The sequence below is a fragment of the Triticum aestivum genome, chromosome 3B (assembly GCF_018294505.1).
Source record: "Triticum aestivum cultivar Chinese Spring chromosome 3B, IWGSC CS RefSeq v2.1, whole genome shotgun sequence".
Taxonomy (NCBI): domain Eukaryota; kingdom Viridiplantae; phylum Streptophyta; class Magnoliopsida; order Poales; family Poaceae; genus Triticum; species Triticum aestivum.
Window position 1 is genome coordinate 440,143,744 of NC_057801.1, and position 14,750 is coordinate 440,158,493.

Sequence of the window (14,750 nt, forward strand, 5' to 3'; positions counted from 1 at the left end):
CACAGCCTCAGTATAACTTTTGCGTATTTTTTTAGTCTTTATAACACTGTTCATCGTCAACGACAAATAACCATCCACATGTTGCACGATGAAAACCACGTCTTAAACGAGTTAGTTCCAGTAATAATAATACCTGACAGGGTCACACAGCCACCGTAATGAATGCATAGCGGTTTAAATCAAAATCATGTCAAACCCATCGACACTTAATTAAAATTCAACCGTTTTTTGCCCAGAAATGAAGAAAACTGGAGAGCTGATGCCACCAATAATCCCTGTCCGCAAAAATGCCATGTCCCTGTAGAGTACGTCTGGATGAGCGACCACCTGAGTCTCGACAAGGAAGGTCGCACCGGTCACCTGCCCCACCAACCAGCGGCCCACGCAAGCCCCACAGCCGCTGGGCGGCCCAACCTCCCACTGTCCATGCCAGGTGGCCCCACCGCTCCCCGCTGCACCCACCCACCAATATCTCATTTCTGTCAAGGAGTATTACTATTTAGCCCCCCCGTCTCCACGCTTCTTTCTACTTCGGTCCATTTCGAAGCGCAGCAAGAGCTAGGCAAGGCTACCGGAGCAAGCAGGAGGGAGAGGGATGGCGGAGATGCAGCACGTGGTGAAGGTCGAGGAGGGCCGCCCGGCCGCCGACGGCCGGCCCTCGGTGGGGCCCACCTACCGGAGCGCCTTCGCCCGCGACGGCTTCCCGGCGCCCGTCGACGGCCTGGACAGCTGCTACGACATCTTCCGGTGAGCTCTCCTTGCTCCTCCGAGGCCCCTGGCTGCTTCATCCTCTGCTCCATTGATGGCTCCTGGATTATTTCTCTTTTCGGTGGCGTTGGTCAAAGGATTGAATCCGGTGGTTTTGTTCACGCGTAGTGGGTGGGACGCGGAGGATGTTTTCTTCTATTGAGTATTTATTTGGTCGTGGTGATTTGTCGCTGTCCTTGCTAGTACTGCACGGAGACTGGGGTTTGATACTATGCCTGATTCTCCTTTGCCTCCCGTCCAACTAACTACTACTCGCATGAACCCTATTCTTTATGGCATTTATGTCGGTTTTCTTGCGTATGCTAGCCCTCGGGATCTGTCCCCCACGCCCTCGACAAAATGACCCTAGTACTCTGCATTTATCTGAATTTCCTCTTTGCATTTCGGCTCCGATATCTTGTTTAGTATTAGTTTTTTTGAAAAGGATCTTGTTTATTAGTTGCTCTGTTGGTTGGGCAGTTGTATAGACTCACTCTTTAAATGCCTTTAAATTCTGGATCAGTAGTACGCTGTTTCTATGGAGTGATAATTTTCTTTAAAGCAGAGGAATAAAGTTCAGATTACTAGTTCGAACTCAGCAGTACTATTTCCCGCTCGTTCATGACCCTCTAAAACTGTTAATCAGCTGTGGAAGAAAGCATCAAATCGCTGACACGCAAACCTGTCATCAAATTGAATTCACTTTCTCCGTAGTCTTTTGTGGGTGGGAACGCTGATGTCAGATTGGTCAATAGTGTCTGGTTTGTTTCGGGTTAGTTAACCAAGGAAATTTACCGAGCAAGTTGGTTCGTTGCATTTTGACTGCTGACCTAAAACTCTTAAATCTGGCGACCTTTTGTCTTACTGAGCTTATTTAGCTTTGAGTTTCAATGACGTGTTCTCATACACAGAATGGCAGTGGAGAAGTATCCAAACAACAGAATGCTTGGTCACCGTGAGATTGTTGATGGGAAGGTACCATTTGGTCGATCATTCCTTGTACAACTTTCCCCCTGAAATATAAAAGCAGTAGAATTCTTGCTAAAGTATGATTTGTGTGGTCTAAACAAATAGGCTGGTGCATACGTTTGGAGAACATATAAGGAGGTGTTTGGCATTGCAAATAAAATCGGTAACTCTATTAGGAGCTGTGGACTCACGAAGGTTTGCTTTCGTTTCTTATGTATTTGCTATTCTATTCACTCTAATGCTTATTTACTTAAAACATTTTTCAGTTAGGTGATATGTTTTCTCATCTTGAATGAACACATGAAATTAAACATTATGTGAATTTTTTATTAGCTCGGGGGAGTCACTTTGATGTTTCATGATTAAGGTTATTTCGTGATGACTAATTTTTTTTAAAACTGGATAATTTTGCAGGGCAGTCGTTGCGGTATATATGGCGCTAATAGCCCTGAATGGATTATCACGATGGAGGTAAAATCTTATTCTACTGCATGCAGCATTTAATTCATTCTTGCAACAAGTAACTATTTTCATCTTGTTGGACTTCTGGAGTTTTCCTTAACCAATCAAGAGCACTATGTTTGCCATGTATCTCTTACAAACTTAATTCACTTGCAATCTCTATCCCTTGCAGGCTTGCAATGCCCATGGAGTCTACTGTGTTCCATTATATGACACTCTTGGTATATATCCTGACATCTCCATTTTATGACATTGAGGGGCTTGCAGTATGTCCCTCTTTCAGTTTTTTTGTTTGTTGCGCATCAGTGAATTATACACTTCATTGAGAAGCGTGTCTCGATATTCATATGCTTTGCACTATTTAAGATTTCTGAAATCATAATCAAGCTAAAATCACATCTTAAAAAAAGAATGAAAAGCCCCACCACATCCTTGAAACATGTGGCAAACAAGTAATCTAATATCTGAGCAGAGCACTATGCAATTGAACATCCTTAGTATGGATCCTTTTCCCCACATTACAAACGATAAAAGAAACAATACTGATGATACATTTCAACCTGCTTATTGACGATGCTCTTTTTGTAGGGGCTGGTGCGATAGAGTTTATTCTGTGCCATGCAGAAGTTGAGATTGCCTTTGCAGAGGAGAAGAAAGTTGCGGAGGTTTGTTTCCTTCATCATCTCATATGTAGAATTTGTATGCTTGCGATGTCCCATAAACTTCTCTTTTCAATATTTGGTATTCATGCCTTTGCCCGGGGGATGATGCATGTTGACCCAATGACCCCTATTCGGTCGGTGACCTAGGAAAGTGGAAACACTACAAAGCAGTACACCAACTGTCTTTTATATCCCTAAAGCCCCTTTTGGGTAGCCCAATCCCAGACAAGCCCAGTTTTTTTTGGCCGAGATCCTGGCTGGCTTGGGGCCAACCAAACAAGGCTTCAAAAGTTTCTTGTTGTCAGTTATGCTCTGTACAGTCCCATAAGCTGTTTGGATTAATAGGAGCGTTAGTTCGTATTAATAGAAAACATTCCATCTGTCAACACAGCTCTCTACTGTTGAGCAATTACCTAATGATTTTGTCCATTTATGTTCAACACGCCAAAATTATCACAGTTGTGATGCAACCATGCTAATGGGTTTTCTGTTATTAATATCTCTCTTTTATCTCAATTTGACAGCTCTTAAAGACATTTCCCAAGTCAACTGAGTTCTTGAAAAGTGAGTTTCACTTATCCTAGATAGATCTCATCATCTAATACCAAAAGGTTTCCACCTATAAAGCAAATATATTATTTTGTTTGTAGCCATTGTGAGTTTTGGTAAAGTGACACAAGAACAAAAGGAAGAAGTTTCCAAGTGTGGGCTCTCAATATACTCATGGGATGAGTTCATATCTTTGGTAAGATAGGTCGTCAGCTTTGCATGTGGATTCTTCTGAATATTGTTTCTTAAGTATGAATATTTCATGATGTTGTGTTCCACACTTCAGTATTATGTCTAACTGTCTTCTGAATATTGTTTCTTAAATATGAATATTTCATGATGTTGTGTTCCGCACTTCAGTATTATGTCTAACTGTATCCTCACTTTAGTGAATGACTGGATGAGCAAACATTTAATGTAATCTCATTCGTGGAACATCAGAATAAGGAATCTAATGGTTATTGGCTGCAAACTTGTCAAGTTATTTGTTCATTTGTTGTTACCATCTGTGATTAGATTTCCTTAGATCATTTTTGCTACCTGTGCTAGATCACACAATACATTTGCACTCACAATACATCAAACATCTAAATATTCTAGTTTTCCAATTGATGTAAAACATTTTACTGTGATGATCTTATCGACACAGTTATTAACTATGCACTTTCCTTGTGGCATCTTATCTGCAGGCAGGTGACCAAGAATTTGATCTTCCAGTGAATCAAAGGACAGATATATGTACTATAATGTACACTAGTGGAACTACTGGTGACCCCAAAGGTGTACTGATCTCCAATGCGAGCATTATCTGTCTCATTGCAGGTGTGGACCGGCTTCTTAATTCTGTAAACGAGCGGGTAAGATGCCAGCAGCCATTATGCCATGTAATTTTACCTCACGACCAATTAATATTTAATTTATTTTGCTATGTGATAATCTCAGCTGGAGGAAACAGACGTTTATATGTCTTACCTTCCTCTTGCTCATATCTTTGACCGAGTTGTGGAAGAGCTGTTTATGTTCCATGGTGCATCTATTGGATTTTGGCGTGGGGTAAGCATCATTATGTGTTCACCTGAATCCTTCTCGGGGTTGTGCTTTTGCACCTGTATTGACTATTTAAAATATGGTGCAGGATGTTAAGTTACTGGTTGAGGATATTGGTACACTGAAACCAACTATCTTATGTGCTGTGCCACGTGTTCTTGATCGGATATTTTCTGGTAAGGGTCTGCTTGAGTCGCCTAACATTTCTATCCTAACATTTCTATCTAATATTAAAATAAGGTTACAGCTTCCACGTTCACTGCTGAGAGACTAATTCCTACACTAATTGGAGGAATAAGATAGAGACCCGCACTGCTTATTCTTGTGCGGGGTAATGAAATACGCGTTCAGACCATTATAGTTGTATAAGAAACATAACTATATGTTTTCGTCATAACCCTTGCAGTCAGCGCACTTCTAAATAGACATATGTAAGTGGTGCTGTGCACATGGGAGTATGTACTCTCACTCCTCATATAGTCATATACCACTTGTACACATGTATTGTAATCCTTTATCACTTTAAATATGCTCCATTGGTAATTATCAGATACTCTCAAGTAACTTACATGAAAATTTTCATTTCAGCAAACATATCTTAGCATAATTTCAGTAAACATAATTTTAGCACAATTTCATTGGAATCTCCCGCCATCAGCCAAGGAACCAAGGTCCTGATGCAGCAGAGGAGATCCCACATATGATGACGTAGATGGTTTCGCGATTCGCCATAAACAAACGTGCATCTCCATTTTATTTCGTTTGGCATATCATGAATGAATAGATTAACAAAGCAACTGCCTAGATTTATTAACTCGACTGAGACACCCTCATCCCCAAACAGAGCTAAAAACACCCCCTTTCCCCTGCTCACTAAAGGTGATTATCTGTTTAAGACCTAACCTCCAATGCAACCCCTCTACCACATCTTTTCTGTGTCTTGTTTCTAACAAAAACACAAGCTTCTGTCGGTGAGATTGCACGAGGCACAGCATGTCTTGAACTGTCCAGGATGCACCCAAAACTGGCAGTTCCAGCAGAACATGACCAGCAAAAGCCCAAGAACCTGTCCAGGATGTACCCTCCCTTCTATGGTTCTTTTTCGCTGTTGATGCATCAGGTGATCATGCATTAACTTGATGTACTGTTCTTGGGCTATCCGTTGTCACAATCTGCTTCTACTGTTCGAAGTTCAAAAGAATTTGGAGCCGATTCTGAGTGCAAATTTTTACATACGGTTCATCCCTTTGCTTTACACTTTTTTCAGGGCTTCAAGCTAAAATCTCTGCTGGTGGTTTCATAAAGAGTACAATGTTCAATCTTGCTTACAAATTGTAAGTTTGCTAATCTCAGAGCAGTTATCTTTTTTGGGTGGAAGTGTGGAATACTTGCTTGCACTGCCAGTGACTCCATGCTAAGTTCTTCAATTATTAAGTGTCCGTAGCCAGTGGTGCACCCAGGATTGGGCCAAGAGTAGTGGGCTCCTGGGTTAGGAGCTGCTGGTCTCCTGGGATCCAGAGTTTTTGGGCCAAAAACTGCTTACTTACTCTATAACTTTGGGCTGGATCCAGGATACAGCCCTCCTAGCCCCAGCCCTAGGCTAGCTACATTCTCACTGCATCATTAAAGGACCTCACCTGTCACAAATCCAAGTATGATGTAGACATTTTGTTTTGCAGCAAGCAGTTTAGAATGATGAGGGGAGCTAAGCACAATGAAGCTGCTGCAATATGTGACAAAGTAGTTTTCAGTAAGGTATTTCATCATGGCATCACTGCTTCTTCATTTTGTATGGTGTTCCCAGCTTGCTGCCTTCATATTCTAGAAATTGTGTTTATTGCGATAAGGTGAAAGAAGGTCTTGGAGGAAATGTCCGTGTAATTTTATCCGGAGCTGCCCCACTTGCCACTCATGTGGAAGAATACCTGCGAGTGGTGACATGCGCACATGTTTTACAAGGATACGGTACATCTTTTTCTCTTCTTGGGATACGATTTTTATTTTTTTTACTGTTATGATCGTTCAAGTTGCATGATCGCCTGATGTTTCTGCTCTATTTCATTTGGTCAGTGAACTTTATTATTTTACTTGTATGGATTAGATCAGCTGTTTTCTGTTAAAGATGACAGGTATAACCACGTTGTTAGCTTTTGAGATCTATGTTATCAATAAGAAATGCTTACTCTTTGAACAGAACTATATGGTCTTTAGTGCACTATTCTTAAACTGGTTGACAACATAAAAAGAGAGTTGTGTATGTTCTTTTACCTAAATTAGGTCAATCCTTCATCTGCATAAGCTGATGTTTTTCGTTCGCCTTTCTTCGCCAACCTAACTATCACTTCTGGCTTACTCCTTGATCTTCTTCTATGTTAGGTCTCACTGAAACTTGTGCTGGATCATTTGTCTCGCTACCAAATCAGATGTCCATGATAGGGACTGTTGGTCCTCCAGTTCCAAATATTGATGCCCGCCTAGAATCTGTCCCTGACATGAATTATGATGCACTTGCAAGCACACCTCGTGGAGAAATCTGCATCAAGGGAGAAACATTATTCTCAGGGTACTACAGGCGTGAAGACCTTACAGAGGAGGTTTTGGTTGATGGATGGTTCCATACAGGTACATCTTGCTTTCAGTGTTTAAGTTGTCATCTGTTTCCACTATGTGGTCGCTGCAAAAGTAAATAATGGAACATAAACATTTGTCAAATATTCTAGGCTGTGAATATTCTAGTATTCTAGGCCTCTGAATGTGTGGCATTATCGGTCCACGTGGAAGGGAACATATGGAGGATAAGAGTTCACCCCAGTTAATCTGGATCTAGTCTGCATGTCCTTTCTCACCTTAGCCTGGGTAACAGTACTACGGAGATCCCATTGTTTAATAGAAAAAGTTCTAACGAGAAATTCACTCCCGGCTCTAGTTGATGTAGTCATTATACTGCACAAACTATTCTATATTGTGCCTCATCCGAAGTGGAGATTCAAAACATTTTTTTCCTTTTCTGCTTACAGGGGACATTGGCGAGTGGCAACCTGATGGAAGTATGAAGATCATTGATCGGAAGAAGAATATCTTCAAGCTTTCACAAGGAGAATATGTAGCAGTTGAAAATTTGGAGAACATTTACGGTGTTGTTTCTGCTATAGACTCGGTATATAGAGCTCAATTTCCAGGATTTATAAGTTTTTTTTTCTGCACCATTGTTCTTTATATGATATAACCAGTCAAAATAGTTTATTCATGCTTCGTTGTACTTAATGTTGCGTTCTATTGTAATATCTGAAATATTTTCTTCAATTTTGCAAACATTTGCCAGATATGGGTATATGGAAATAGTTTTGAGTCATTCCTTGTTGCCGTAGTCAATCCTAACAAGGAAGCCCTTGAGAGCTGGGCTGAGGCAAATGGAATCAGTGGTGATTTTGAGGCACTGTGTGAGAATCCAAAAGCAAAAGAATATATTTTAGGGGAACTTTCAAAAACAGGAAAAGAGAAGAAGGTGATATTGTTTATAATTGCTTTTTTGTTTTGCTCTTTTTTCTATTGATATTCACGGCTTACTCCAGTGCACAGCCTAACTTTCTACTTATCTTTGTGCAGCTCAAAGGTTTTGAATTCATAAGAGCTGTGCACCTTGACCCAGTGCCGTTTGACATGGAGCGTGACCTGATCACTCCAACATATAAAAGGAAGCGGCCGCAGTTGCTCAAGTACTACCAGGTATTGTTCATCCAATCATTGCTGTGAGCCATGTTCAGCATATGTCATCTACATCCACCTCAAACATAAAAATAAAAAAAAGCATACGTCGTTTACATGCATGGACGACCTTGTGCAATTTGTTTCTTGTCCTTTGGATTCATCATCTTACGAACTGGGTGACCTTTTTCAAACCATCAGAAAACCAATGCAGTGGATATTTCTGAACTTACTAAATTTTTTTTGCGAGAATCTGAACTTACTACGTATTTCATCAGCATGACAGCATTGTTTTGCTCCTTCTGGTATTCTGATGCCTTGTACAAACAGGACAGCGAGCAGCGCTAACCTTACTTCATTTATTTGCAGGGCGCAATTGACAACATGTACAAAAGTGCTAAATGAGCTCGTCTAGAACACGTAAAATCAGATTCCCGACACCCAAGGAGCTGACAGAAGTACGAAACTCAATAGTGCTACGCTTCTCATATTATTGTGTATATGTCCCTAGCTTGGATCGGATGAGTGGTGTAATGGTCTTTCAGAGTTTGCTCTGTTTTTAATATGTGGCAAATGGGCAATGTAGTGGCACGCATAATGGCAGACACCGTTTCCAGTTGTTCGAGCTCTGAAACTGCCATTTTTACCAACGACCGATTAGCAGCCGAGAAACATGCTCCGATTCAATCTTAAGATACTTGTGATGCTCGGGTCGCCCTTTTTCGTCTTCCCCTGCGTCTTTCTTCAAATAATGTAATACTAATTTTTTCTCTGAGCTCGAGGAATCCATTTTGTTGATATAAACCTTCGTGAATACTTATTGTTTTTTTCTTTCTATTCCTACATCTGAGTAATATCATTGGAACTTATCTGATGCTAAAACAAAGTAAAAAGTTCATGACTAGAAAGAGTAGAAGTTAGTTTTTGGTTCAATATTAGATAGGTGTCATCATCATGGACTTGCTTCATCGTCAAGGAACACGCACGTCACGATGGAACTCACTGAACATAGCTTAGAACTAGTGGTTTTCTTTCGAACATAGCCTTTTTTGTTGTCACGGAAGTCATCTGCCATGTATCCCTCGTTGCAACGCACGGCAGTTAGTTAATTTGCGAGAAAAGAAACAATCTTCCGGTGGCTGGGCACAGGCCAGCCTTAATCAGACTGCCGTAGTCATGGTTTCAGCCGCGGAATTGAAAAACCACGAGCCGTCGGCACGCCGAGAAAAAGATACGGAGCCACGCAGGCACACACAGTCACACGTGGCAGGGGTTAGGATCCTCTGCAGTACTGCACCATGCGGTACTGCAGAGGATCTCGCAGCGACCCGTGCCGCACGACGGCCGCCACTGACTGACTGACTGACCCACGAGAGAGAGAGACCAAAGTCGAGGGAGGGAAGGGAGACGGCCGACGTCTCCAGTCTCCACGTCGCGCACGCAGTGCGTGCGTAAGTGGGCCCCGGCGCACAGAACCCTGGAACTGGAAGGAGGTGGCGGGGGCGCTGCACCTGGACCCGGCATGCCCTCCCCCCGCGCCCCGAAGCCGTCGACACGCGTCCACGCCCATGCCCCGAATATCGCAGGTTCACGCTCGATTTTGCTCTGGCTACCTGCCCCCCATCCCTCCCCGCCGCTGCCGCTCGCCAGCGACAACTGCACGCGCCCGCCGAGTCGCTCGCTGTGATCCGTCGAAACGGGCCCGCTTTCCTGAATCTGGCGGGCACTGCCGAGGGCAGGGGCAGCTGCGCGCAGCGTAAAACCTCGCCTGTTTCGTGCTAAACCTTTGTCCAAGTCCAACTCTGGTGGCCAGGTCAGGTGAGACCCGGACGTACCGCATCTCGTGCCACTCCAGTGAACGAACGGGCGCCATCGCAATGATTCACGTAGCTTTCGCCGCAACCGATCGATCCCGCGGCTACTGCCACCACGCACCTTCCGTATGCTCCCGTCGCAGTTCTCGTGATTTCCGCACTGTGATCCGACAGGGACGTCTCTAAACTACCTCCGTCCTAGGTGATTATTCTCGGTCGTTGCGTGTACGATCGGTTGCATCATTGTGTCTTCTTTCACCATATAAGTTGATGCACAAGGAATGTAACTGACGGACGGCTTCAAGATAACACCTTTGCACTCTTTAAATGATTTTGTCTTCCCTTTTATAATGTCTATACGATGGAGTCTATTTCGGCGCGTATAGAAAGATAAATGTGTGCCGATGAGGTCAAAAAGTTATAGAAATAATTGTGAATTGATTTAATGAAGTTACTAGAACATGATGGCGCACGTTGCCGTGCTCGTCCCTAAATAATCAATATTGGGTGGTTTGCTAGTAGAACTATGTCAAAACAATAGGCTGGTAGAACATGGCATTTGCCATGCCATGTCAAATTTACTTTTTCTGGACTCTATGAAAGACGAACATATATCTGAATATACATTTAGAAAATAAAAGCGAAAATATTGTATGAAAGAAAAGTAGGAAAGCTAACCTATGAAAGGAAACTGAGATGGCATCCAAAAGAATATGAATTGCAATTTGTTGCTAATTACCTCATGTTTATCTTTTATATGTCACTCCTTTCTCTTACCAAAGATAGTTTGTCCCAGGCCACTTGTTTGCATGAAGTATGAAACAAGAACTACATATTCAAGACTTCGGTAGCACCACTTTGACTATCTATTACCACAATACATGTCTACAATATATATTAAAAAACAACATATATTTTCCAAGTAAATTCATATATGAAGCTCAATACAAATATTAACAGGTACACAATTCATATATGAAGCTGCCTGATCTCCCACATTGATTATTCGTAACTGAAGTAGCAGTAATGGGCAAGTTTTTAAAAAATGGCCTTTAATCAAGTGTATCCTCGAAGCAGCTAATTAACATTTAATTATTTTTTGTCTTTCCTGTAGATATGCCATGTGCATAGAAGAAATGAAGTGTGTACAAACAACAAAAACGACATGCGATGCCTTGTATCTGACTTCACACAGAAGGCCACTTCACCGTGCATAAACAATTTTCTTAGACAAAAACTTGATTAGTAAACTGAATTTGAAGGAAAAGAATAGTGCTTTTTTGGAATCGACTAAGCAATCCAATACTATATATGAAACACCATGTAATCGGAAGAATGAGCTGGGTACTGAGTCAGACCATACAACCAAAAGTTGATATTTTTGGTTCACTTCTTTTAACAGCAAAGGAGTTCTAAAATTACCAAATCTTCACAAATACATGTCACTTAATCGTGTAACTACCAATGTTCAAGAAATCATTAACTGGTAGCTGCTCAGTCGCTTTAGGAGTAGCGATTGATCGGTGAATAGGCCTATTAACTGGATTAATCGGTCGACTATTAATCGGTAGATTGAATAGGAACTTTCCAACATATATCTAGATTTTTTATGTATTATATCATACTCTCATGCTCCCAGCTATGTAGTATACCAAAACATGCTATCGTACACATATGAAAAGCAAAGAGAGGAGCTAAAATTATTAATCCTAGCTATTAAGGAGTATGATGGGTCTGGAAGGTGTTACGGGCCAAAAATGTTGGCAATATTTGCCCACCTATTAATGGGCCAGCAGGGATTAATCGGTCTGACAATTGATTAATTGGTCTAACTGGCCAATTAATCGGCCTGGCAAGTTAACGCGATGAATATGCGTTATTCGATTCAGCCATGCTATGAGTAGCGATTAACTGGCCCGTTAACTGATTAATCAAATGAATTCTTGAACAATGGTAACTACAGATGTACTATTACTACATATCCACCATCACCGGGAGTAAATGATTGGGATTTGGTTAATCATCAACTGACCATGAAGTGTCCTTAAAAAATGAGACGATAACTCGCAATACAAGACATCAGATGATTGTACAGGTAATACTGTAATTAACTAATAAGATCATCTACCAACTGAAATTTTGCTTACCACTAAGATGTATATATTTGAATATTTATACTCTGTCAGATTCAATCCATGGTAAAATACGTTAATCTCCTACAAATAGAGCTGGTGCGTGCCAGGGGATTGACAAACATCATGAAGCCCGAATCACACAAAAAATGGAGACATGGTTCCAAATATTGCTTTCACATTCATGAGCCAGGGCAGGAAGAGTATAAAGGCATTGCAAGGGAGATCACTGGCTTCAGTTCTCGGGCACCAATGATGCGGCTCTATTCCGGTTGCGAGTTGGGATCTGGTAGCCTGCTAATCAATTTCTAGGTGTCCTCCGCACCGCGATGGTCCAAAGGAGATGCACGCTACCAGCCGCCATTGTGGGAGAGAAAGTCGAGCTCCGTCGCCATCCGTCGCCGCCTGTGGGTAGGTTTTTTTTTTGAGACAAGCATGTGCGTAGGTTTTTTGAGAAGCTGGTCCAACGCAGGCCCGGCCTTGTAAATAAATGTCGGGCCCTTCAGGGGCGGCCCATAGCACCTGTTAGCCCGATTCACATGTAGTCGTCTAGATGGATCGGCGGAGCAGCAGCCCTATGAATTGATCTGGTCCGTCGGTGAGCGTAATCAGACGGTTAATTGTGCCAAAACGCTGAGAGAGGGCGTAGGTAGCTTCATTTTACTGTTTTACAAAATGCCTTGATGTTGTTGTTCTAGTGTGTTTGTCCTTTGAGGCGTTAGCACATCGACTTTCTATCTGATTGCTTGTGTCTCTCTTTGTTATGTCTTTGTGGCATATCTTTTTGTTGCAATCTTTGGGCATCAATATAGTTTGTCTTCCTCCAAGTATTGGCAGTTGGGTATGTGTATTGCATTCCACTCTCTTGTTGAGAAATACACAATTTATGGAGGACCACAATTTATATTGGCCTTCTTAGATTTTCGCCCATTTTGGCAATCGATGCCAATGGGGGAGAAGTTTCAGAGAGTTTTGTGGAGAAGTTTAGAGAGTTATCTCTTCTTGCTTTGTTTTTGTTCCTTAGCATTTGCATCTCATTCGCATGCACTATTAGTTGTTGCATTGCATGGTGATGCATAATTCCTTATATAAACTCTCTTGAAAGTGATTGTCATCAATTACCAAAATGGGGGAGATTGAAAGAACATGCGGTGTCCCCATGTTTGGTTTTGATAATTGATGACAATCTCTATGGACTAATGGTTGTCTTGAGTTGTATTTGAAGGATTTGTCCATAGGCTTTTCTTGAAGTCCATGTGTTGGTTTCAAGGAGTTTTTGAGTTGACCAAGGTGCTATTAAGGAATTATCCAAAGATTAGTCATGCGAGTGTTGAGCTTATTGCAAGAATGTCTTGAAGAAGAAGGTTGTGTGATCATTCATGTTTACCTTCAAGACATCATCCAAATAAAGAGAGTTGCAAAGATTCAAGGTTGATCAAGACTAAGTCAAGAGTGAATCAAGTTGATCAACTCACAAAGCATATAAGATGTACCGAGAGGGATCAAGTGATCCCATGGTATGGTAAGCATTGTCCATTACACTTTATGTACTAACCCATGGTCTATGTGAGAGTTGTATGTGGGGTTAGGTACGTATCCATGGGCTTGCGTCAAGAGGAAGATATCATACAACCCATGGAAAGGATGACATCAAGTGGTGATCGTCATCAAGATTGCAGTGTGCAAGTTCAAGTGGAGCATCACGAAGAGATCAAGTGCTTGAATCTTGCCATCCATTATGGTGTCAATGGACTTGTGAAGATGTGCCAAAGAGTGGCTCACCCATAGTGAACTATGGGGGAGCAATCATCTAGTCTTCATCGAGCCAACGCAATCAAGAAAGGTGGTCCAACTTGATGGAGTCAAGATCGTCTTCATCTAGCTCAAGTGGACCATGTGCAAGGCAAAGGTTTTCCCTTGATAGGTTTTCTATTTTACCGGTCTTGTGGTGGTAGTTGGGAGACCGAGTTATAGGATCGTTTGCCGTACTATCAAGGAGGGCTCTCAAGTTGGTAGCTTGATCGTATCGTTAGTACAGAGCTCAAACCATTGCATCCTTACATCATGTTTCTTGGTTCTTGTTTGGTTATCTTTGTGAGTCTTAGAGCTTATGGTCATCTTGATGACAAGCTTGAGTTCATCGAAAACGGAGTTCGCATGCGTCTTCTATGATGGTTTCGGTGTTGGAGGTTTTACCGGTCTTATCCGATGAAGGGTTCTCACCATTTTCTTATGGGACTTTTCTCATTTGCTTATTCCTGATATTTTTATTAATATTGTGTTAGCACATGTCGTTAGCTTTCCAACAAACTTGGTTTTGTTGAATTCGGAGTCCGTTTGCAAAAGTTGTGGCTGTTTTGGTAAAGACTGCAGCGGTACTACCGCGACTAGAGCGGATGTAATTTTTTACTACCGCTCCAGAGCGATACTACTGCTGCTCCTGAGCGGTAGTACCGCTCCAGAGCAGTACTACCGTGGCTCCTAAACGATATGTAACACCCCCAGTATCATGCTACAGTAACCCTCTGTGATTAAGCTAATTATTTACCCAAACAGTGCTTAATCACCTTTGTCCAATATCCCATTTGAAATTCCAGTTAATTCAAATTCAAGTGAAGTCTGAAGTTGATCAAAAGTTGTCGGAAAAATGTTCATCATCTGTC

The 14,750-nt window shown here is 41.9% G+C and overlaps 1 protein-coding gene across 1 annotated transcript; it reads left to right on the forward strand.

Moving 5' to 3' along the window:
- The first annotated feature begins 478 nt into the window (after window positions 1-478).
- On the forward strand, window positions 479-8,955 carry LOC123070251 (long chain acyl-CoA synthetase 4). The gene is made up of 19 exons (XM_044493350.1): window positions 479-747; window positions 1,659-1,722; window positions 1,822-1,911; window positions 2,131-2,187; window positions 2,351-2,399; window positions 2,767-2,843; window positions 3,365-3,404; window positions 3,491-3,585; window positions 4,079-4,246; window positions 4,332-4,442; window positions 4,525-4,612; window positions 5,704-5,770; window positions 6,116-6,191; window positions 6,284-6,401; window positions 6,813-7,058; window positions 7,454-7,593; window positions 7,759-7,941; window positions 8,043-8,162; window positions 8,511-8,955. Exons 1-19 carry the CDS (start codon window positions 596-598, stop codon window positions 8,544-8,546), a joined length of 1,977 nt encoding a protein of 658 aa, XP_044349285.1. The 5' UTR covers window positions 479-595; the 3' UTR covers window positions 8,547-8,955.
- The last annotated feature ends 5,795 nt before the right edge of the window (window positions 8,956-14,750 follow it).